General features: G+C 47.1%; 2 protein-coding genes across 5 annotated transcripts in view; one reads left to right on the top strand and one right to left on the bottom strand.

The window, feature by feature from the left end:
- TCOF1 (treacle ribosome biogenesis factor 1) overlaps positions 1-976 on the top strand; it is a 39,499-nt gene extending 38,523 nt beyond the window's left edge. Inside the window, 1 exon segment of the mRNA NM_001003057.1 lies at positions 496-976. The gene's annotated coding sequence lies outside the window, so the exon portion shown is untranslated.
- A 647-nt stretch (positions 977-1,623) lies between these two features.
- Positions 1,624-10,304, bottom strand: CD74 (CD74 molecule). 4 transcript variants are annotated; one of them, XM_038535040.1, is made up of 9 exons: positions 9,990-10,304; positions 6,272-6,444; positions 6,001-6,080; positions 5,414-5,476; positions 4,656-4,751; positions 4,241-4,328; positions 3,028-3,219; positions 2,485-2,547; positions 1,624-2,070 (listed from the first exon to the last, which is right to left on the bottom strand). In XM_038535040.1, exons 1-8 carry the CDS (start codon positions 10,064-10,066, stop codon positions 2,498-2,500), a joined length of 819 nt encoding a protein of 272 aa, XP_038390968.1. In that variant the 5' UTR covers positions 10,067-10,304; the 3' UTR covers positions 1,624-2,070; positions 2,485-2,497. The 4 variants fall into 4 exon arrangements, with proteins under 4 accessions (XP_038390968.1, XP_038390967.1, XP_038390970.1 ...); XM_038535039.1 differs by having other exon boundaries at positions 1,624-2,225; positions 9,990-10,303; XM_038535042.1 differs by lacking the exon at positions 3,028-3,219 and having other exon boundaries at positions 9,990-10,298.
- Positions 10,305-22,867: the final 12,563 nt, after the last annotated feature.

The raw sequence follows: 22,867 nt of genomic DNA, 5'->3' as shown, positions 1-22,867 counted from the left end.
ATGCCAGAAATCAGAGCTGCAGAGTCCGAAGGCTCCAGAATGGCGATGGCAGTGACCTACACAGTGCTCGCTGGGTGTGGGCACTCGGCTGGTTCCTCTTTGTAGAGGAGGAGAGTCTCGAGGTCAAGCACTGCTCAGTGGCTCCCCACCATCGTCCACTTTGTCTTCCTTGTGACTCTCTAACTGGAGGGCATTCCTCATGGGGAGGAAGGTGGTTTCCTTGGGGTAAGCCATTCTGATGGAGCTGGGCTTTCTGGGTGTGGATGAAGGGGCTGACTGGACCCCCGCAGCCTCCTGGGAATGGGGGAGACCCAGAGCCCGCCTGGCCGGAGCATGAAGCGCTCGGCCCGGTTCCTGGGACATGGTCCAGACTAACGTGCCCGCCGCTGTTGATGGTCCTCCCTGCACCAGAGACACCAGATTTTGATTTGATTTTCTTCTCTTGGGAGAAAAGGGTCAGGAAATCTTACATCTGGATGTGTTTCCTTCACCCAGGGATTTCTTAGCCAAGTGGTGACCAGCCCCATGCCTCTGCCCTGTGCCCACCGTGGGCTGGAACTGAATCTTTAGCTTCCCCCCTCCCCAGAAGAGGCCAGCCAGCCACAGTGTCCACGCTGGCCGAGCTAGTGAGCCCTGCAGAGGCTGGTCCGAGGAGGAGGAGAAGCTTCCAGCTCCAATGACTGGCACTCACTGACTCCGCGTCTGACTTCTGTCCTGACACAGAATGCTTCATAGAGATGTGTACAGTATATATATATTTTTTTAAGAGACCTGCCCCTCCCCCTTCAAACTGACACTCCCAGAGGCCTCGGGACCTTCCATCCTTTGACCTGCAGACCCAGCAAGGCCCGGCCTGCAGCTCCTCCCATGTCCCTGGTCTCTGGTCTCTGGCTGATGCTGAGGCTTTGTCCTCTCTGTTTTTCACATTTTGTTTGTGGTTTTTTGTAACAACTCGGAAAATAAAAGGCTTGAAGGAAAGGTGAGTTCCCAGCGCATCCGGGACAAGTGTGTTACACTTATTCTTGGAAGGGAGAGTCTGGCTGGCCCTTGGAGGTGAACAAACCGTCGCTCCGGGTTTGTTCTCAACTACACATCGGGGCTCTGGGACGCTGTGGTGAGTGGAACAGACAGGTTGCCAGAGAGCGAGACTCTGCAAAGTGCCCCAGGTGCCGAATCTGTGTGGGGAAGGCTACCTGGAGGAAATGGCATCTCAGCTCTGGAGGACCTCATGTATCGTCATGGTCGGTTTGTTAGAGAAGGCCAGGCGGATATCCAGAGGCAAGAAATGGAAAAGGGGGGTGGGTTTCTTTTTTTTTTTTTTTTTTTAAAGATTTTATTTATTTATTCATGAGAATACACAGAGAGGCAGAGACACAGGCAGAGGGAGAAGCAGGCTCCATGCAGAGAGCCCGACGTGGGACTCGATCCCAGGTCTCTAGGGTCACACCCTGGGCTGAAGGTGGCGCTAAACCCCTGAGCCACCCAGGCTGCCCTGCCTGCCCCATGGGCATCTTGGGTTGGGCTCCCTGCACTCTGACCTCCCACCCAGACCACTGGTTTCAAGGTCTCGGTTATCTTCTTGGGATAAATGAGCCAGATCCCAGTAACAGTCGGAGCCAGAAGTGTTCTACTCACTACTTTTATTCTCAGCCCTGAGGGCCAATGACAAGCTTGGCTGCGGAGAGGGAACTGGGGGTTGGCAGAAAGTGAGGCATCGCTGTGGAGGGGCTGGTTCTTCCTGGGTGAGTGTTGCTGGAGAGAGGGAAGGGGTGGCTCCCCAGCTGAAGAGGCTAGAAAGGGGCAGGAACAGCTAACATGTTGGGTGTCGGGGAACACTGTCCCCTCTCCCTGCACCTTCCATCTCGTCCATGGGCCTGGGTCTTGGGGCTCCAGGTTGGAGGATGAAATGGGAGTCCGCCTAGCTCTTGGGCCACCTCCTTGGGCCACACACTCCTGACAGATGGGGGCTTGGGCAACAGAACGTTCCTGCATCGTTAAATCTGTGCTGTTCTGACATGACCTGTGTCCCAGGATGATGGAGAGCCAGGTGCCAGGGTGTTGTGGAAGGAGCTGCGGGGTGGGAGACAGTGAGTTGGGGGAGCAGTGTGTAAGGGAAGGAGAAGAGGGGCTAGGGTCGGGTCGGAGGATAGAAGGGAGCAAGGAAGCAGTGGCCACGCAGCGTGGGCTACGTGCTGGCATCCGCATCTGCTGTTCTCAAATGATAGCTAAGGAGAAGAGAAGCAGCAGGTTAGGGTTGGGGTCACCTGTTGTCCCTGCCCCTTCCCGGTATCCTGGGACCTCAAAGCAGTTGAGGACTCTCCACCCCTCCCATCCCTAGTAGTGGTCCTCAGGTGTGAAATGGATGTCTGGGGGAGGTTGGAGAACAGCCCGGGGTCAGGCCATGCCAGCCCTCCATCCATGAGGGATTCGGTCCCTGGGGGGCTAAGCTGCTGGGGACCAGATGACCCCTGCAGGGGCCCTTACCTTGGCCCAGGTCCTACTTGGCCATGCCCAGCCCAGATGACAGGTCTTCCATGTCCAGTGGCTCTGCAAGGGAGCAGCAAGTGCATTTGTCACTTGGCAGTCCAGCTTCCCACACCCATTGACAAGGGGCCTGGGTCATCCTTCCCAGCCTGGCCACCAGCCTCATGCTGGTGGAGCAGGCGCCAAAGGGCAGGACTCTTGTTGGATGGCAGCAACCAGGTGTGGTCGGGAAGGCCAACGGAGGGAGTGATGACGTGAGATGGGTGGGCCTGCGGGCTCCTGGGTGCACCGTGGGTGGTGCACGGCTGCGTGAGCGTCCGCGATGAAGGACGGGACGGAAGGACAGATGAGAGGTAGATGAGTGGATGTAAGGAGAGGAAGGATGGATGAGCAGATGAGCGCACAGGCAGGTGATGAAGTGGATGGACAAAGCGGCAGCTGAGTGGCTGCCCCCCCGACCGGAGCTCGAGTGTCCGGCCCCACGTGTGCCTTCTTGGTCCTTCTGCTCCTCTGACACTCCCTGGCCAGGTAGGCACTGCTTACCACTGCAGTTATGGTGCCCGTGGCTCCTGGTGTGGGGGACCTCGGTGCCGTTGGGGAAGACGCACCAGCAGTAGCCGGTGCTCCCATAGCACTGGAGCGGCTTATAGTTGCCGTTCTCGTCGCACTGGGGCCTGAACATGCCAGGGTGGACATCGGGGATGCGGCTGACCTCCTCCTGGCACTTGGTCAGTGCTGAAGCGACAGGCATGGTGAAGACACAGTGAGTGAGTGGGCCCCGGGCCAGAATCTCAGCAGAACCAGAGAGCCACATACCACTGCTGTGGGCCTACGGCCTTCTGCCCAAGTGGCTGGACTCACTCTACCCATTGCATAGATGGGGAAACTAAGGCAGGGACCAACAAGGTCTGAGATCAGAGAGGAAGTGATTGGCCATGTGGCTAACTTATCCCAGAACTCGCTGATTTGTGGCCCTCAATGCCTATTGAAGTTTGGATTTACACCTGTGACTCTTATTTTCAGGGAAAAACAATAGGCATCTTGGTAAGTCTGAGCTTTTGTTACTAGAGTTATCCAAGTACAAATGGGGCTTTGAGGATGTTGTAGAGGATTCATACATCAGCTGGGAGTTGGTCAAGATGGCCTCAAAGGTGCCTTCTATGAATCTATGATTAGAAAATTGGAGGCCTGTGCTAGGGTGGGCCATTGATCTTCCACTTCCAAAACTGAAGCCCAGAGGGAAGACACCTGCCTAAAGTTGCATGGCATATTAGTGCCAGGATGAAGACATGGCACTCTTGAGACTTTAGGGCTGAAAATCTTAACATACATTGTCCACAAGATGGAAAAACCCCACGTCCTCTTGTCTGGCACTTGCTGGCTGTGTGAGCTTGGAGAGGTCCCTCTGAGGGTGGTGGGGTCATGAGGCCCGCTCAGCCCCCTCACTAGAACCCACGCAGTGCTGAGTGGAGAAGGTCGTTGTGACGACACCTGGGATATCTCAGGTCATTTTGCTCCAGTCCCACTTATGCAGTGCCATCCTCAACAAGGGAGGTCTTCCTCAAAAGGGAGAACTGAGGAGGAGCAGCCAAGCCCAGAAGGAACAGGCAGGAGAGACAGGAATAAGAGTTGAGAGACACGAGGAGTCCCGGTGCTTGGAACTGGGAAAGCTCTAGGTCCTAACCTCTACAGCTCCAAGGGAGCCCTGAGGGAGCTTCCAGAAACCCTGGCATCCCAGGGCTCCTGCTCCCCATACCTTTTAGTGGAACCTCAGTGCTCTTCTTCTCCAGGGAGTTCTTGCTCATTTCAAACAGGAGCCACTGATACATCCAGTTCTCAAAGACCTAATGGGAAAGAGGCAAGGGGTCAGACTCCAGAGCCCCCTCCAACCCTGCCTGGCTTTGCCCCTGGGGACAGAGTTGGAGGATCCAAGAGGGGACCCAACACCCCAGAGTCCAGCTACAGCCTGGTTCCCTCCTAGAGACTCATGGGCTTGGGTCAAGGCAGTTCCTCAACCCCAGGCCCTCTTCATGTCTGTGGCTTTGTTGGTGCTGGTGCACCTCCTCTGGCTTCCCGAGGATGGCTTCCCGAACCACCTCCTACGGCGCCTTCCCCAGCCCTATCCTAGGTGTCAGGAATGAGAGGGAGCCAGCGCAGGGAAAGCTGCTGACCTTCCAATCCAGGGTCTCCATGGTGTTCTTAAGGTGTTTCAGGTTCTCTGGGAAGCTCCCCTTCAGCTTTGGGTACACCTTCAGGGGGTCCGCCTCCTGTGGGGTAGCAAGGCAGGAAGGAAGGTCCAAACAGAGCTCCCTGGCAAGGTGAAATGTGCAGCCCATGTTCCCCTGGACCTCTGCATAATGGAGCCAAAGAGTGGGGAGGCAGCAAGGGCCCTCCAGCTGCTCTGCTACGTGATCCCAGGGCTGGGAGTTTGGAGACCCAGGTTCCAGACCCGGATCTACCCATAAAGCCCCAGTCTTCTACTCCTTGCAGACTCCCACTCACCTTTCAGGTCTCCCCTCCTCAACACTCCCTCCCCTCCCCCCACTCAGTTGGGTCCTGGCCTCTTTCCTCACTAAGCTCTCCGCATGTCTGTGTTAGCCTGGGACTCCCATGGGGTTGGAAGCACAGTCTGATTGCTTCCCAGTGTAAGCCCACAGCCTGGCACAGGGCCTGGTGTAGAATAGATGCGCAGCAGAAATTTGGGCAGGAAAGATGGGCATCTTGAGCAAGTCACTTTCGGGCTGTGGGCCTCAGATTCTCCAAACACTCAACAAAGTAGATGGCAGGGCTAGACTCCATATGACATTTTAAGGGCCCCACTGGTATTCTTTCACTAATCTGGTGAGCCCAGAATGGTGCAGACCATGGAGCGTACTGTCATGGGCACCCCGGGTTGGGCAGGCAGGACCACCAGCCAGATCCCACTCACCAGAAGCAGGTGCATCACGTGGTCCTGTGTCATGTTGCCGTACTCGGTGGCATTCTGTGTGGGCTGTGGAAGGAAAGAAGAGGGGGTTACCAGTACTGACCCTCAGAGGAGGGGTCCTGGAGCAGAGCCAGCAGCTGGGGTCCCAGGTGCTCAACAGGATCAGGCCCATCTCTGCCACCTCCAAGTGTGAGGACAAGGATGAGAGCTCCAGCAAGTCACTTTACCTTACTGCGGCAAGGTCCTTACTGGGCAAATCTGCATAAGCTTTACTGCCCAGGGCTTTGTGCCTGCCCAGCAGATTGTTTATGACAAACATGACTCTATAGGACATCAAGGACTTTGGGAAGGGAGGGGGCTGTGAGATGCTCTGCAGAAGCATTTTGTAAACCTCCCAGGGATGGGATGTTCTCTCCAGCCCGGGAGCCCTCCTCTTCCTAAGGCGGGCTCTGTCCTCCTCCAGCCATCCGTGCCCCCACCCCTCAGCTGGGCCTTTCCTGGCGCAGCTGTTCTCCCCTGTCCCTCGGCACCTGCCCTGCACCCAGACTAGATAACACTTCCCTGTTCCACCACCCTGGGGTTGTCCTTACCCCCTGGGGCAGGCTTTGAATGGGCAGCGCCTGCATCATCATGGGAGTGGCCACCCTCATCTTGCTCAAAGGCTTGGGAGCTGTGGGAACAGGAGGTACAGTATGAGTGTGGCCCAGTGCTAGCGGGGGGAGTACTCAGATCAGGGACCAGATGAGGGTGTGGAATTCTAGGCGAGAGGGAGGAGACAGTGGGTCCGGCTGGGGGCAGGATGGGGTCTCAGAAGTGAAGGATGATGAGTGGGGGAGGGGAGGTTGGAGGGGAGGCACGCACGCTTGGGAAGCTTCATGCGCAGGCTCTCCAGCTGCAGGTTCTGGGAGGTGACTGTCAGCTTGTCCAGCCGGCCCTGCTGCTGGTACAGGAAGTAGGCCGTGGTGGCCTGGCCAGCCAGGAGCAGAGCCACCAGGACAGAAAAGCCTGTGTACAGAGCTCCTCGGCTGCATTTGCTGTTGGGGAAAAAGAGAGAGGTCAGAGGAGAGTGCAGAGGCGGCTGCCCCAAGGACTGACCGAGAGTGGGGCAATGCCCCCCCATTTCCGTCCGCTCCCCCTAACACACACATAAGCACAAACAACAAGTGCAGTGGCCATGCAGCCTGAAGACACTCCCCCAGCCCCATAAATCCAACCACTGCTGCTCCTGCAGGCCTCCTAAGCACAGCTGCCCCCGGACCTAGGAGGAGTGGGGAAGAGCCAGTGACAGAGAGCCCTTGTCCATTCTGCGTCTCTGTCCCACCTGTGTACCACGGGGTCTGCCAGGGGGTCTCCTGAGGACAAGCACTGCCCTCAGGGGAAGGAGGTGCCCCCTACCTACCCTACGACTACAGGGAAATTAGAGAAAAGGGAACTAAGTGGGACTGGACAGCAGAGTGGGTGGCCCACCTGAAAATGAGAAGTGTGGCCTTGACATTTTAGGGGCAGGCAGGGGGCAGTGGATGATGTCAGCTGGAGCAGAGTCAGGTACCACACCCTCTGGGGACACATCCTCCACTCCGCACTCTCCATGTCTTTGAGCAAGTCTCTGCCATTCTCTGGGCCTGTCATGTGGGGGCCTCTCACCTCAGCAATTCTAGGATTTGGTGGTTTTCTTCTTTGAAGCAAGATCTGACTGTGACCACAGAAGTATTTCAAATGGTACTGTCCACCCAGGGGGTTTCAGCAGGGGTACAGTGCCTGAGCCTGTGTGACCGGAGAGTGTCTCATATTTCCTAAACGAGTTGGCTGCACAGGGAGGGATGGCCAGGCCTCAGACACTCAGTCCTTGGAGCAATTGGCCGAGGATACAGTTTTGGGGGCACGTGAGTCCCAGCTCCGGGAATGTAAGGATCCTGCCCCAGGACCCTGAGAGTTCCTGGCCTCTTCTCTGCCACCTCACCCTAGGGCTGGGGCTACTAGAACTCCGCTAGACACGTCAGGATGACACTGCACCCCCTTACTCCAGGAACCAACAAGGACAGTTCAGGAAACTCTAGGAGATCCATCTGCCTAGTAACTCATGACATCACACACATAGCTCATTCTCATTGACTCTCTACTTGCCAGTCCCCTGCGTGTGTTGGGCCAAGGTCCAGCCCAAAGGATTGTTGTTCTGTGAGAAGAAAAGCAAAAACGCCACGTGAAGAAAAGGAGGAGACCAGGCAGGAGGGGAACCCAAGTACCACTTCTTGGCCTTCCGCAGGAACAGGGGTGGCCTGGCCTCTGTGAAAGTCCACCCAAGCCTGGGTCTTGCTTGGGTTCAAGCTCTCCAGCTCATTACCTACATGCTCACCCCTTCTGCAACCCTACACTCAATCTGGGTATACTTTCCACTATTCCTTCTCTGAACCTCAGTTTCTCATGAGGTCTAAGAATCTGGAGAGTCACACTGGAGATGGGACCTAGAGTGGAATCCTGGCTCTGTTACCCCCTTAGTTCAGGGACCAGGGGCAAGTCACTTAACCCCTCTGAGTGAGTAACTTGAGGTAGGAATAGCTACCCAATGGGTTGTTATATAAAATAAGATCATGAGAGTAAAGCTCTTCACTCCATACCTAGGTACACAGTCAGCACTGAGTACTACTCTCAGGGGAGTTATTTGTTAACTTTAGCGTCTGGTATCCTTCCTCTTTTTGCCTCTTGAATGCGGGCCTTCCTTCTGGTTCTGGATGGCTGCCAACTCTTGCCACCTGTCTCTTCATTTCCTCCTTTCCATTGCCTCCTTCTTGAATAAATAATAATAATAATTGGCTGAAGTCAGGAGCCAACCAGAACTAGCAGGAATCATGATGCAAGTGTCGTGAGGCAGAAGCGTTCACAAAGGGGTCTGAGAAACAGGCTCAGGGCTGGCATGGACTGAGCACACAGGGCCAGGGCCAGTTTTAGAAGCAGTAACCGAACTCAGGAAAACCAGGCAAGGATTTGAGGAGGGGGTACCCTCTCTGTACCCTGAGATCACACTAGGTCTGCAACTCACCAGGTGGCTCTCCCTGTCCTCTCCGAAAATCCTGCCTCCAAAAGGGGGCCAGATGGTAGGGTAAACTCATGCTTTGAAATCAGGCCAGTCCTGGGTTCAAATTCTGACTCCAACGTTCGCTGTGATAACTTAGGTAAGATGCTAACTAACAAAGCCTCAATTTTCTCTTGTGTAAAAATGGGGATAATACAAGTATCCGACTCATAGAGTTACTGTGAAAATTAGGGTTGGGTTTTTAGCACATAACTAACCATAGAAATTACTAAGTGTGGCTGAGGACCAGTGACAGGTAGTCCGTGAAAGGGAACTATTATCAGGACTACTGTCATCATTGTTTTTATTATTCCTGAGACCCAGAGAGAAGCAGTGATTTGTTCAAGTCACATGTGGCAGTAGCAGAACCTGGACCAGAAGCTAGCCCTCACAGGAGAGTCAGCCCTCCTAGCCCTGGGATTCCTTGGGATTTTCACAGATATACTCTAATGGTCTATATATCTGGTCACCTGTTCCCCAGAATGCTGTTCTTCATGACATCTCTGAGTGTTTCTCCCAAACCCCCTTTCTGCCTGGCAACAGTTGACGTCACGGCTGTAAGTCCCTCTAATTTGCAAATGACTTTTTTTAAATTTGAGATTTTCAGGTCATCTCCACACCCAACATGGGACTCAAACCCCCAACCCTGAGATTAAGAGTCGCATGCTCTACTGATGGAGCCAGCCAACCCCTTCAATGTGCAAATTACTTTTTTGAAGACTGGGGAGAGTGGGGCCATGGGGTAGCTGCATTCTAACCCTGCTTTTTTTTTTTTTTTTTTTTTTTCAGGGAAACACCTGGATAAGACAATCCTGGGGCTGGGAGAGGGGTCCCGGGGCCCTCTGGATGGCCGCGCTGGCCCCTTGCTGCAAGGGAGAGGGACACAAGGGACCGGGCATGACCCACATCAACCTTCAGTCCCTTCTAAAAACTTAGCCAGAGCCCCGCTTCCCTTTCCTGACCCCTTCCGGCATCTCTCAATCCCTCCTGTAATGGCGGACGTGTCCATCTACTCGACAGACACCTGCAACTACCTTCCCTGGCACAAACTCAGACGCTCAGCCATGGTGGTTAGGGAGAAACGCCACTGTGATGAGCTGCTTCCACCATCCTCTTTGAGGAACTCTGTCTCTCCATCTAGGATCCATAACACTTTTCCAAAGGTTTCTAACCTAGTCCAAGGTTTCTAACCTAGGATTTGTGGTTCAGCATCAGGGGGTCTGTGAGGTCCCCAAAATTGTGTGAGACCCTAGGGAGAGAATCCAGGGTTCTCTTGTGATTTTGAGAAGAGAAGTGTATCACACAAAGAAATGTAAAACCCCGGCCTCAAAGAAGCCCCCTCATTTTACAGGAGCGAGGACAGAAGCCCAAAGCAGGCCAAAGACTTGCTCACGGTCACCCGGAGTCAGGGCCGGAATCCGTCCCTCCTGTGGCTCCCCGTCTAGTCCTCCTGCGGCACATCTGTGTGGCCCAGGATTTTCAGTGCTCTCTCCTGCGGCTCCCACATACCTCTCTGGGGCACCAGGGCGCTGGCCCAGTATGGGCAGCTGCTCATGGTTGGAGATGAGGTCGCGCTGGTCTTCCATAGTTCTGGCCTCTGGTCTTCCCCACGCTTCCTGCTGCTGCTGCTGCTGCTGCTGCTGCTGCTGCTGCTGCCACCACCTGTGTATCTGGGACCCTGAACCCCTGGCTCACCTCTTGAAGTTGGAGCTGAGGAGGGATCTGATTTGTCCACAGAAGGCCACTCCGCCCACCTCGTAAAAGTGGAAGTGAAAACCCCAAAGCTGGAAATACCCCCCTTGGGCAAAGCTGCCTCTAACAGGACAGGATGGGGAGGCGGGGGCTCCCCAGGCAGGTAGAAAGGCCCGCATACTTCCATTGGCTGCTCAGGACCGGCATCACTTGTTTCTGGGCAGACCTTTGGATTCATAAGGCACTTTGGATATTTTGAGAAACAGGCAAATATTCACCCCTTAGAAGGAAAATCACTTTGAAACAGAAAATGCCTTTGTCTCCCCTTCTTCCCCACTGATGAGTGGATGCAGAAGGTGGGGCGGGAATGATGGGCCCAGTGTCCCCCATGCTCCCTTCTAACTTGAGCATTTTATGAACCTGAGTCATGGTTTTAAGGTTCTCGTCTAATATTTGCTGCCACTTACTAAGCCTTCCTTTGTGCCAGACACGGTGCTAATCATTTTACATACTTTGTTCATTTTTTTTTAAGATTTTATTTATTTATTCAAAAAAAAAAAAAAAAAAAAAAAAGATTTTATTTATTTATTCATAGACACAGAGAGAAAGAGGCAGAGACACAGGCAGAGGGAGAAGCAGGCTCCATGCAGGGAGCCCGATGTGGGACTCGATCCCGGGTCCCCAGGATCACGCCCCAGGCTGCAGGCGGCGCCAAACCGCTGTGTCACCGGGGCTGCCCTACTTTGTTCATTTAATCTTTACAACAACACTTTGTTGTTGTTGTTTTTAAAGATTGTATTTGTTCATGAGACACACAGAGAGAGAGGCAGAGACACAGGCAGAGGGAGAGAAGCAGGCTCCATGCAGGGAGCCCGATGCGAGACTCAATCCCAGGACCCCAGGATCACAGCCCAAGCCAAAGGCAGACGCTCAACCGCTGAGCCACCCAGGCGTCCCTACAGCCACACTTTGAGGCCTGTTTTATTTTCTCCATTTATTAGGGAGATACACTGAGGCTTTGAGAGGCTCCGTGCTGGCCCAGGATCATGCATACCAGAAGTAGGGAGTCTGTGTTTACACTCTCCTCTTCTGTTATGCTGATGTCCAAACCATGTGGTTCAAATTCAGGACAGTGGAGGCCTCTGCGGAGGACCTGAAAAGGGGGGCTGGTGGAGATTTAACTGTGTTGGCAAGGTTTTATTTCTTACTATCTGTGGCTTACCTACCATATTTCTTTTATTAATCTTTATGTCTTTTGTGTGTTTCAAAATTTACATCAATAAGTTTTTTTAACAATTTTTAATTTAAGAACTTTGTGGTTTAGGGGCACCTGGGTGGCTCAGTCAGTTAAGAGTCTGCCTTCAACTCAGGTTATGATCTCAGGGTCCTGGAATCGAGCCCTGCATCAGGCTTCCTGCTCAGAGGGGAGTCTGCTTCTTTCTCTCCTCCTCCTCAGCTTGTGCTCTCCCTCTCACTCTCTTTCTCTCAAAAAAAAAAAAGAAAAAGAAAAGAAAAGAAAAGAAAAAAGCTACCTGGGTGGCTCAGTGGTTAAGAGTCTGCCTTTGGCTCAGGTCGTGATCCCGGGGTCCTAGGATTGAGTCTTGCATCGGCTCCTTGCATGGAGCCTGCTTCTCCCTCTGCCTGGGTCTCTGCCTGTCTCTCTCTGTGTCTCATAAACAAATAAAATGTTTAAAAACAACAACAACAACAAAGTGTTGCTGTAAAGATTAAATGATTAAATTCTATCCTGGGATAGAATCCCACCATCAGGTTCTCTGCGAGGATCCTCCTTCTCCCTCTGCCTGTGTCTCTCATGAATAAATAAAATCTTTAAAAAGCAAAAAACTTTGTGGTTTGTAGATTCAGTGCATCTTAGATTTCAAGAATCAAGGGAGATAGTATATGTATTTTGAGGGGAGGGAAAAAGAGCAGACGTGGTCTTCAATGCACCAGACCTGAGTTCAAATCCCAAGTCAGAAAGACCCTAACCACATGACCCGAGCCAGTCCCTTGACCCTTCTGAATCGGTTTTCTCCTTTGGAAAAGAGGGACAATAATACTGAACTTGCAGAGTTGTAAGATTTTTTTTTTTTTTAATTTCACCAGTTTATTTTTATTTTTTTTTTAATTTTTTTATTTATGATAGTCACAGAGAGAGGGAGAGAAAGAGAGACAGGCAGAGGGAGAAGCAGGCTCCATGCACCGGGAGCCCGATGTGGGATTCGATCCCGGGTCTCCAGGATCGCGCCCTGGGCCAAAGGCAGGCGCCAAACCGCTGCGCCACCCAGGGATCCCGAGTTGTAAGATTAAATAAGCATTTATGAGCACAAAGCCTGGTACCATAGGAGATGCTCAAGAAATGAAACTGTTATTCAAATATTTACTAGGTAAGATATCTTCTACATCATCAAGACAAATAAAATCATGTATCCATGCAAACTTGAGCACAGGGACACCTGGGTGGCTGAGCGGTTGGGCGGCTGCCGTCAGCTCAGATGTGTGACCCTGGAATCTGGGATTGAGTCCCACATCCGGCTCCTGCGAGGAGCCTGCTTCTCCTTCTGCCTGTGTCTCTGCCTTTCTCTGTGTGTGTCTCTCATGAATAAGTAAATAAATCTTAAAAAAAGACAAAAAAAACAAAAAACAAAACTTGAGGGCGGCCTGGTGGCGCAGCGGCTTAGCGCCGCCTGCAGCCTGAGGTGCGATCCTGGAGACCCAGGATGGAGTCCCATGTCGAGCTCCCTGCATGGAGCCTGCTTCTCCCTCTGCCTGTGTCTCTGCCTCTTTTTCTCTCTGTGTCTCTCATGAATAAATAAATAAAATCTAAAAAAAAAAAAAAAAAAAAACCTTAAAAAAAAAAACTTGAGCACAAATGTTCATAATAGTCAAAAAGTGGAAACAACCCAAATGTCCTTCAACAGGTGACTAGATAAACAAATTGTGGCTCATCCATACAATGGAATACTACTCAGCAATAAAAAGGAATGAACTATTGATACACAACCTGGATGAATCTCAAAATAATTATGCTATATGAAAGAAGCCAGAAAAAAAGAGAATATGCTGTAAGATTCCATTTAGATAAAATTCTAGGAAATACAAACTAATTTACAGTGATAGAAAAGAGATGAGTAGTTACCTAAGGATTTGGGGGGGGTGCAGGAAGGGATAAAAAGGAGAAATGACAAAGGGGCACAAAGAAACTGTGGAGGCATTCTCTTGATTGTAGAGCTATTTTCATAATGTATGTATATGTCAGAGCTTGCCAAATTATGCACTTTAAATACAGAAAATTTAATATGTGTCAATTATATCTCAATAAAACTATTTTTAAAATAAGACTTTTAAAAAATATTTCTTAAAAGACAAGTGACAAAGAAAAATACTGTATTTTAAATGTTTCTATAAAGAACATAAAAATTCAGCCTATGAGACAGGAGAAAATCTTTTTTTTTAATAAATTTATTTTTATTGGTGTTCAATTTGTCAACATACAGAATAACATCCAGTGCTCATCCCATCAAGTGCCCACCTCAGTGCCCGCCACCCATTCACCCCCACCCCCCCGCCCACCTCCCCTTCCACCACCCCTAGTTCGTTTCCCAGAGTTAGGAGTCTTTCATGTTCTGTCAACAGGAGAAAATCTTTACAAATTATATATCTGATAAGGGTCTAATGTCCAGAATATATAAAGAGGTATTAGAACTCAATAGTTACAAGATAACCTAATTTCAAAGAGGCAAAGGAATTCAGTAGATTTTTCTCCAAAGATGTACAAATGGTCAATAAGCACATGAAAAGATGCTCCAACATCATTAGTCATTAGGGAAATGCAAATCAAAACCACAATGAGGAGCCACTTCACACCCACTATGATGGCTATAATCAAAAAGACAGGGATCCCTGGGTGGCGCAGCGGTTTGGCGCCTGCCTTTGGCCCAGGGCCTGATCCTGGAGACCCGGGATCGAGTCCCACGTCGGGCTCCCGGTGCATGGAGCCTGCTTCTCCCTCTGTCTGTGTCTCTGCCTCTCTCTGTGTGTGTCTCTCATGAATAAATAAATAAAATCTTTAAAAAAAAAAAACAATAAAAAGTGTTGACAAGGATGTGGAAAAAGTTAAACTGTCGGCTCTTGCTGGTGGGAATGTAAAATGGTGCAGCTGGGATGCCTGGCTGGCTAGGTCAGTAGAGCATGTGACTCTTTTTTTTTTTTTTTTTTTAAGATTTTATTTATTTATTCATGAGAGACACAGAGAGGGAGAAGCAGAGACAAGCAGAGGGAGAAGCAGGCTCCGTGCAGGAAGCCCGATGTGGGACTGGATCCAGGGACTCCAGGATCACTCCCTGCGCCAAAGGCAGGAGCTAAACCACTGAGCCACCCAGGGATCCCCAGAGCATATGACTCTTGATCTCAGGGTCATGAGTTCGAGGACCACAATGCAGGAAGATTTTACTTTAAGAAATAAAATAAAATGGCACAGCTACTTTGAAAAACAATTTGATAGTGTCTCAAAAAATTAAACACAGAGTTACCATATGACCCAGTAATTCTGCTCCTAGGTATCTACACAAGAGAAATGAAAACAAAGCCCTACACAAAAATCTGTACACAAATATTCATAGTGCCATTATTCTCAATAGCCCAAAAGTGAAAACAACCCAAATAGCTACCAACTGATGAGTGAATAAAACGTGGTATACCCATATAATAGAATATTATTTAGCCATAAAGAGGAGTTAAAATCTCAACAGAACTGTTGTTTTTAAAAAATAATGAAATACTGATTCATGCCACAGAATGTTTGAATTCGGAAAACATTATGCTAAAGGAAATAAGCCAGCCATAAAAGACTATATATTGTATGATTCTATTTCTGTGAAATGTCTAGAATAGGCAAATCCACAGAGAAAGAAAGTAGATTAGTAGCTGCCAGGGGCTGGGGGAGGGGTAGGGGGTAGGGGAGGGAGGATACAGAATGATTGCTAATGGGTACAGGGTTTCCTTTTGGGGTGATGAAAATATTCTGGAATTAGATAGTGGTAATGGTTATACAACTTTGTGGATATGTGGAAAACCACTGAGTTGTACAATTTTAAAAGCTTGAATACAGTGCTATGAGAATTATAGCTGAATTTAAAAAAAGATTTCTTGGTAAGGATGGCTAGAACATGCATATAGCTTTGCTTCCTCTCTCAAATGACTTTTTTTTTTTTTTTTTTTGTAAACTATAAGAACAAAGAGGACAGAAGAGAAAACAGCAGCAGAAGTTTGGAAGCTAGAGAGCATGTATGGACTAGAGGTAACTACCATAGCAGACCCCAAAAAACTAAATTTTAAACCTGCAGCTAGAAAAGCTGAGAAGCCACCTATTTACATGGAAGAATAGGCTCAGGAATTGGGAATTTAGGTAACTGGGTGGGAGTAAAGGTGGGACTAAGAAGAGGAGGATTGGTTGGAAGTCTGTTCATGGAACAGTTGGATATCCCCTTCTTCTCAGAGAAGACTGGAAGTTTATCCCCAGGCATAGTAAAGGGCATAGGCTGGTACTAAAGCTAAGAGTCCCAGCCTTCTCCCCCCCCTCCCCTCAGTTCTCAGAATGCTAAAAGGCAGGCCTCTCCTTCCAGGTAATACATGGAAAGATCCTTCTTTGGAGAACATGACCGTACCAGTAAGAATGACCTAAATATTCTGACATTGGGGGTTCCCCCATAAACAGATAATGCTATAGGGAAGCCCTCAGTGGATAAGCCCTATTCATTACAGCATCCATTTGGTCTTTTAGACAATCAAGGATCATAGAACCTCTGAAGAAAGCCTCCAACATAAAAGAGAATGAAATAAACAAATAACCCAAACCCCCAAAAAGCTCCATGGAGGAAACAAATGGCTATGACTAGCCCTAGGGACATAAAATATGATACTGTACCCATGAAACAAGAATAGGATGCTATAAAGATATAAATACTCTTAGAAGAAAAATACAGCTATTGAGGATTAAAAGTACAAGGGCAGATATTAAACAACTGGTAGATGGAAGATAAAGTTTTTTTTAAATCTCTTAGATTTATCTCTTAGATAAATTTCCTACAAGGATAAAAAGAAAAATCAGAAAGAAGAGATAAGAGAATTAAAGACTAGTCTGGGAAGCCCAACAGTCAAATATCAGAGTTCGAGAAATAAAGAATGGAGGAAGTCAAGGGGAAAAAATCATCAGTGAAATAATTCAGTATCATTTTCAGAACTCAGTTTCCAAATTGAAAGGGCCCAGTGAGTACCAAGGAAAAGGCATAAAATAGTTTCAAATGAAAGGACATCATGATTGAGGTTTCAGAAAAATAGTGACAAAGAAAAGATTCCACAATTCTAAATTTCCAAAAAGGAAAAAAACAAATTTTATACAAAAATAAACAAAAAAACAAAATGGGAATCACAATGACTTTGGACTTCTTAACTGCAACCCTGGAAACCAGAAGATAATGGAGCAATGCCCTCAAAAGTCTATGGGAAAATGATTCCCAACCTAGAATCTTTACTGAATCAAATTATCAAACACATTAAGGATGTCATTAAAATATTCTCAGATATTCAATGTGTCAAAAATTTTCCTTTCTCAGAAAACTTCAGGAGGTTATACTCTACCAAAATGAAGGAGTTCACTAAAAATAAGTGAAGATCTGGGACATGGGAAATGAAACTCAACTTGTGAGAGGGAATGGGGATTCCCAGAAGGGTGGCACACAGAAATTCTAGGAATAAAACAAAACACCTACATCGGATCAGGCCCAAAGGCTCTGAAAGATAGCTCTTCAACATGACAAACTTGATAGAAATCTGATATGCCTAGATGTAGAGAGAAAATTTAGATATTTTTTTAAGAGTATGAGATTAAATTGTGATAATTTCATAGAAAATTAAGTAAATGAAGGAACACTTATGCACTCTTGGTGGGAACATGAACTGGTGCAGCCACTCTGGAAAACTGTATGGAAGTTCCTCAAAATTTAAAAATAGAACTACTCTATGATCCAACAATCACACTACTAGGAATTTACTCCAAAAATACAAAAACAGCAATTCAAAGAGATAACATGCATCCCTATGTTTATTGCAGCATTATTTATAATAACTGAACTATGGAAGCAGACCAGCTGTCCATCAACAGAGAAGTGGATAAGAAGATAGAAGAGAAAACAATGGAATATTATTCAGCCACAAAAAATTTAAATCTTGCCATTTGCAACAACATGGATGGATCTAGAAAGTATAATCCTAAGCAAATACGTCAGTCAGAGAAAGACAAATATGATTTCACTCATATGTGGAATTTAAGAAACAAAAGAAAATGAGCAAAGGAAAAGAAAAAAGAGACAAATCAAGAAACAGATTCTTAACTATAGAGAACAAACTGATGGTGACCAGAGGGGAGGTTGGGGATGGGGATAGATGAAAGAGGTAATGGGGATTAAAGAGTACACTTAGCATGATGAGCCCTGAGTAATGTACAGAATTGTTGAATTACTATATTATACCACTGATACTAATATAACATTGTATGTTAATTGTACTGGAATTACAAAAAAAAAAGAAAAAAAAACAAATAAAAAAAAAGAAAGGGCACCTAGATGGCTCAGTTGGTTAAGTGTCTGTTTTTGGCTCAGGTCATGATCCTAGGGTCCCAGGATTGAGCCCTGCATCAGGCTCCCTACTCAGTGGGGAGCCTGCTTCTCCCTCTCACTCTGCTGCCTCCCACTGCTTGTGCTCTCTCACTCTCTCTCAAATAAATAAATAAAATCTTTTTTAAAAAAAAAAGAAAGAGGGATCCCTGGGTGGCGCAGTGGTTTAGCGCCTGCCTTTGGCCCAGGGCGCGATCCTGGAGACCCGGGATCGAATCCCACGTCGGGCTCCCGGTGCATGGAGCCTGCTTCTCCCTCTGCCTATGTCTCTGCTTCTCTCTCTCTCTCTCTGTGTGACTATCATAAAAAAAAATAAATAAAAATAAAAATATAAAATAAAATAAATAAAAAAAAGAAAGAAAATTAAGTAAATGAAAAACCAAGATAATTATTAAGTGTTGGGAAAATGAAAGTTATATAGGAAATGAATAGTAATCCTAGTACACTGTAGCTCAAATTGAATGCTGTATACATTGTCATAATATGGTAAACTTTGAATGCTAATTATACATAACCAAATATAGACTAGAGGCATAAGGGATGATGAGAGGACAGAAAGAGTGACATAGAGGAACAGAGGATGAAAAAGGGCTAAATCTTCATCTTCCACTGTGAAAAACCAACCAGATAATGTATAAATTGAAAAATCAGGAAGTAATACCGGAAGTCATTCAGAGATACAGAGATAAATATCCAAAGAATTAGCTAAAAAATATTTGAGGGACGCCTGGGTGGCTCAGCAGTTGAGCATCTGCCTTCTGCTAAGGGCGTGATCTCAGAGTCCTGGGACCGAGTCCCACACTGGGCTCCCTGCATGGAGCCTGCTTCTCCCTATGCCTCTGTCTCTGCTTCTCTCTCTCCTGTGTTTCCAATGAATAAATAAATGAAATCTTTAAAAAAAATAAAAGTAACTTTAAAAATTTTTGAAATAGGAAGGTGAGGAAATGCTATTTTTCACGCAAGCCTTATAGATGTATTTGATTCTTTAAATATGTAAATTTGTCCTTTGATACAAAGTAAAACTAAATTTAAAAATAAAGAAAAAAATGCATCAAAGTCAATCGATTCTAAGCTGATTGTGAAAACAGAATGGCAGTCCAAATCCTCTCCCTTATGAAGCAACTTTAGGCTAAGGCTGAGGATGACCCCAAAGACCAACCTGGCCTTGCCCAGAGGGGGCTGGAGGCTAATTCTAGCCAGGAGGATGGACTCCAAACCTGAGTTTCCCCAGGGTAGGCAGGAGAGGGCTCCCTCCATTTTTCTAACAGGGTAAGAGGTCCCAGTTGTCACAGGCCCCACTGCCCAGGGAAGGAGTCCTGTGCCACCTGTCTCCTTGCATGGGGGAAGTGAGATAAAGTGATGGAAAGCAGGAAAGCTAGGTATCTGATACACCCTTAGAGGGATACAGGTTAAAGCAGGATTCAGCTCCCCCATTGTTCAGGTGGAGAAAGCTTGGCTCAGAAAGGGGAAAAGAACTGGCCCAAGTTTGCACAGTGCTGAGACTAGTCCTGCAATTAAACAAAAGAGCTCTGGGCAGACTTCCTGTATTCACATCCAAGTTCCAATAGCTGGATCACGGGGCAGAGGAAAAGAAAATACAAGTAGGTGTGTTGGAGACATCTTTTTTCCAGAAAGCAAGGAAATGCTTAAAGACTACTGGGATATGTCAGGATCCAGGATGTGGGGCGACTGGGTGGCTCAGTTGGCTGAGAGTCCGACTTTTGATTTTGGCTCAGGTCATGATCTCAGGGTCATGAGATAGAGCCCCACATCAGCTCTGTGCTCAGTGCAGAGTCTGCTTGATTCTCTCCCTTCTTTCCCCTCTGCCCCTCCCCAGTTCTCATGCTCCCTATAAATACATACATACATACATACATACATACATACATACATACATAAAATCTTTATAAGGAGACTCCTTAAAAGAAAAAAAAAAGACAGATCCAGGATCCAACTTGAATGGGCACCTGTTAGCCAAATAGGGGACAATTTCAGAATCAATTAGAATAATTTAACTTGCCTCTTTAGAAGAAACTATAGTTCAATCCCAGTTGATAAAGAAAATTCTTCTTTACAGAAGAATGCAAGAAAACTAACATAAAATAAAAGATAGAATTAGAAAATCACCTTTTTATAACCCCAGTGTAATAGCTGGTTCAGGCAAGAGCCACCCATGGATGCCAAAACCATGAGTTCAAAGGTTGGAGGGGGACAGGATACCCACACACTGTAGTATCATCCCGAAGGTCCTTGCTGGTTGCAAAGAGGGAAAGGCACTTTACAATGATGCAGTCTTGCTGTCACCACCAAGTGATCAAACTTAGCATTAACAACAGTGGGACAACCCTACATTATGTTTCCTAATGGGGTGTAATATTCTGCATCAGGTGAGAAATATCTTTGCTAACAAAATCATTAACCTGAATTTACCCTTAAACCTAAGTTCCAGTTTATAGTAATTAGAGGGATAGAAGAACAAGTTAAATGACACTACGAGGAAACAAATTCAAAGACAGTCTGCAAGACAGTGACTGTTATCATTAAAGAGTCAATGCCATGAAAAAAGTGTGTGTGTGTGTGTGTGTGTGTGTGTGTGTGTGTGTGTGTGTAGAAGGTTTTATATTTTAAAAGATCAAAGAAATGTAGGAGTACCTGGCCAGCTCAATCAGTGGAACATACCACTCAATCTCAGGGTTGTGAGTTCAAGCCCCATGTTGAGTGTAGAGATTACACAAAAACTAAAAAAAAAAAAAAAAAGAGATGAAAGAACTGTAATAACCAGATGCAATTTGTGAATCTTGACAAGATTCTGGTTTGAAAAAAAGCTATAAAAAGACATTTTAGAGAAATTGAGGAAATTTGAATCTGGATAGAATATTAAGAGGATATTTGGGATTTATTGCTTTTCTTAGGTGTGATAATGAAATTCTTTACTATAAGTGAATATCTTTTGGGAGCTGAAGGCTGAATGAAATACTTGGAGATGATATGACATGATGTTTGCAACTTACTTTCAAATAGTTCACAAAAAAGATACAGATAGATAATAGATAATATTAACAATAGTTGACTGTAGATGGTGGGGTATAGGAATGATCACTTTTCTATATGTTTGAAATTTTTCATAATAAATGGTTGGGAAAAAAGGCAATTGTATACAAATCCTATATAGGAACTGTGTTGGGTGCCAAGAAGACACCACATTCTCATCACTGTTATATTGACACTTGTGGGGATAGTGGGCTCTTTTGCAGCATAGGCACATAATATGTGCTGTAATCTTTGTTGGACTTTCTCAGTAACTATCAAAAAGTTTTTTGGTCTTTTTTCACAGGAAAAAATTCCAGCTCTACTACTTACTAGATGTGTGATTTTAAGCAGATCGCTTCCTTTTGCCTCCATTTCCTCATCTGTAAAATAGGCATACAATAGAATCTATCTTATTGGATTTCTGGGAGAATTAAATGAGTTAATACACATGTGCCTGACACAGAGACTAAGTGTGCAGTAAAATTTCGGTAGCTCTATGATTTTTCCTGAAAACTTGCTAAATCTGAATCAGGGACCCTGTCTGTGTACAGAAACTTGGAGCTGCTCAGCAAAAGAGAGTAGCAAGCATGTTTGTTTGAGCATGTTTATCCTCCCACCTGGGACCTTCCTGGGAGTCTCATAGTGTACACGTCAAGCTGGTTAGTTGAAATGCCTGCCCTCCCCTGGTCTCAGTACTCCAGGCTCCAGAGGTATGAGCTCCTGCCAGTTCACTTGGGTAAGCCTGGGGGTGGAGTCTCCCGGGACATCAGGCCCACGCTGTTCTCTTCCTTCGTCCCTAAATCCCTGACAAAGAAGAGCTGCCCCAGGTGGCAGGCAGGCAGTGCATGTCCAGCGCTGTCCATACCACACACGGCCCAGCCATATTTTGGTGTGGGGCTTCAGTGGATCCTAGTACCCTTGAGCCATGAACACAGAGCCAGGAAAGGGGCTCTTTGTGGGGAAGGAGCAGATCTGGGCTCCAGTCTATCTGCTACAGTCGCTCCAGGCAAGTTACTTACTTTACTTCTTTCATTCACTCGTTCAATAATTATTTATTGTACATCTACTTTGTGCTAGACACTATCCTGGGTATTTGGGCTTTATTAATGAACAAAGCAGAGAACTATCTCTGCCCTTACAGAATTTACATTCTACAGGAAGATAAACAAGTAAACTATATTGTTTGTTAGAGAGAGATGAGCAAGCTGGAAAAAGGTATTGCTGGGGCAGGTGGATGAGGGCAGGTTTCAGCACTTGATAAGGTGCTGGGATGGGCTTCACTGGCAAGGCCAGATTTGAGCATAAGCTTGAAGGAGGTGAGGTAGTTTACCAAGCCCATGTCTGGGGAAGAGGGTCCTCAACAGAAGGAAAAGCCAGAGCAAAGACCTCATGGTGGGGATGTGCTTGGTATGGCTGAGGAAGAGCAATGAGGCTAGTGTGGCTGGAGTGGAGCCACGGAGCTGGATAGTGAATGGACATGAGGTCAGTGATGTATGCAGCCAGACACTGTGGCTATTTTCATGACTTTGGCTTTTACTCTGAGTGAAATATCAAGAGCCACGGGAAGTCTTTGAGCACCGGAGTGCTGTTATCTAATTGTGTTTTAAAAGAGCTACTTGGAAAAAATAAAAATAAAAAATAACATAAAAAATAAATAAAAATAAAAAATAAAAGGGCTTCTTGGGCTGCTATGCTGAGAATCTGCGCAATAGGGACAGATAATCTCCACTGACTCGTGGGACTGCTCTGAAGGTCTAAGGAGAGCCTGGATGGAAAGCACTTTGTAACAAAAGGCCCTGAATATAGTCCAACGCTTCTGGGAAAAAGAGACTAGCTATTCTGTTTCTTCCCACCTTACCAAAGGCACAATTGAGCAAGGAAAGGACTTGACTCACCCAAGGTCAGATGTTCTACAACCAATTTAGGATCTGGAACTCCTAGACTCTTCTCCCAGATGCCATCTGGCAGGTAGGTAAATAGCCTTTGGACTTG

The sequence above is a fragment of the Canis lupus genome, chromosome 4, assembly GCF_011100685.1.
Source record: "Canis lupus familiaris isolate Mischka breed German Shepherd chromosome 4, alternate assembly UU_Cfam_GSD_1.0, whole genome shotgun sequence".
Lineage (NCBI taxonomy): Eukaryota > Metazoa > Chordata > Mammalia > Carnivora > Canidae > Canis > Canis lupus.
This window is presented reverse-complemented; position numbering and strand designations above follow the sequence as displayed.

Coding starts and splice junctions, on each gene's coding strand:
- CD74 (XM_038535040.1), bottom strand. CDS start 10,066: ATGGAAGACCAGCGCGACCTCATCTCCAACCATGAGCAGCTGCCCATA. Junction 4,329..4,655: donor TGGAGACCCTGGATTGGAAG/GTCAGCAGCTTT, acceptor CTTTCCCATTAG/GTCTTTGAGAACTGGATGTA. Junction 2,548..3,027: donor CGGGCACCATAACTGCAGTG/GTAAGCAGTGCC, acceptor GCTCCCTTGCAG/AGCCACTGGACATGGAAGAC.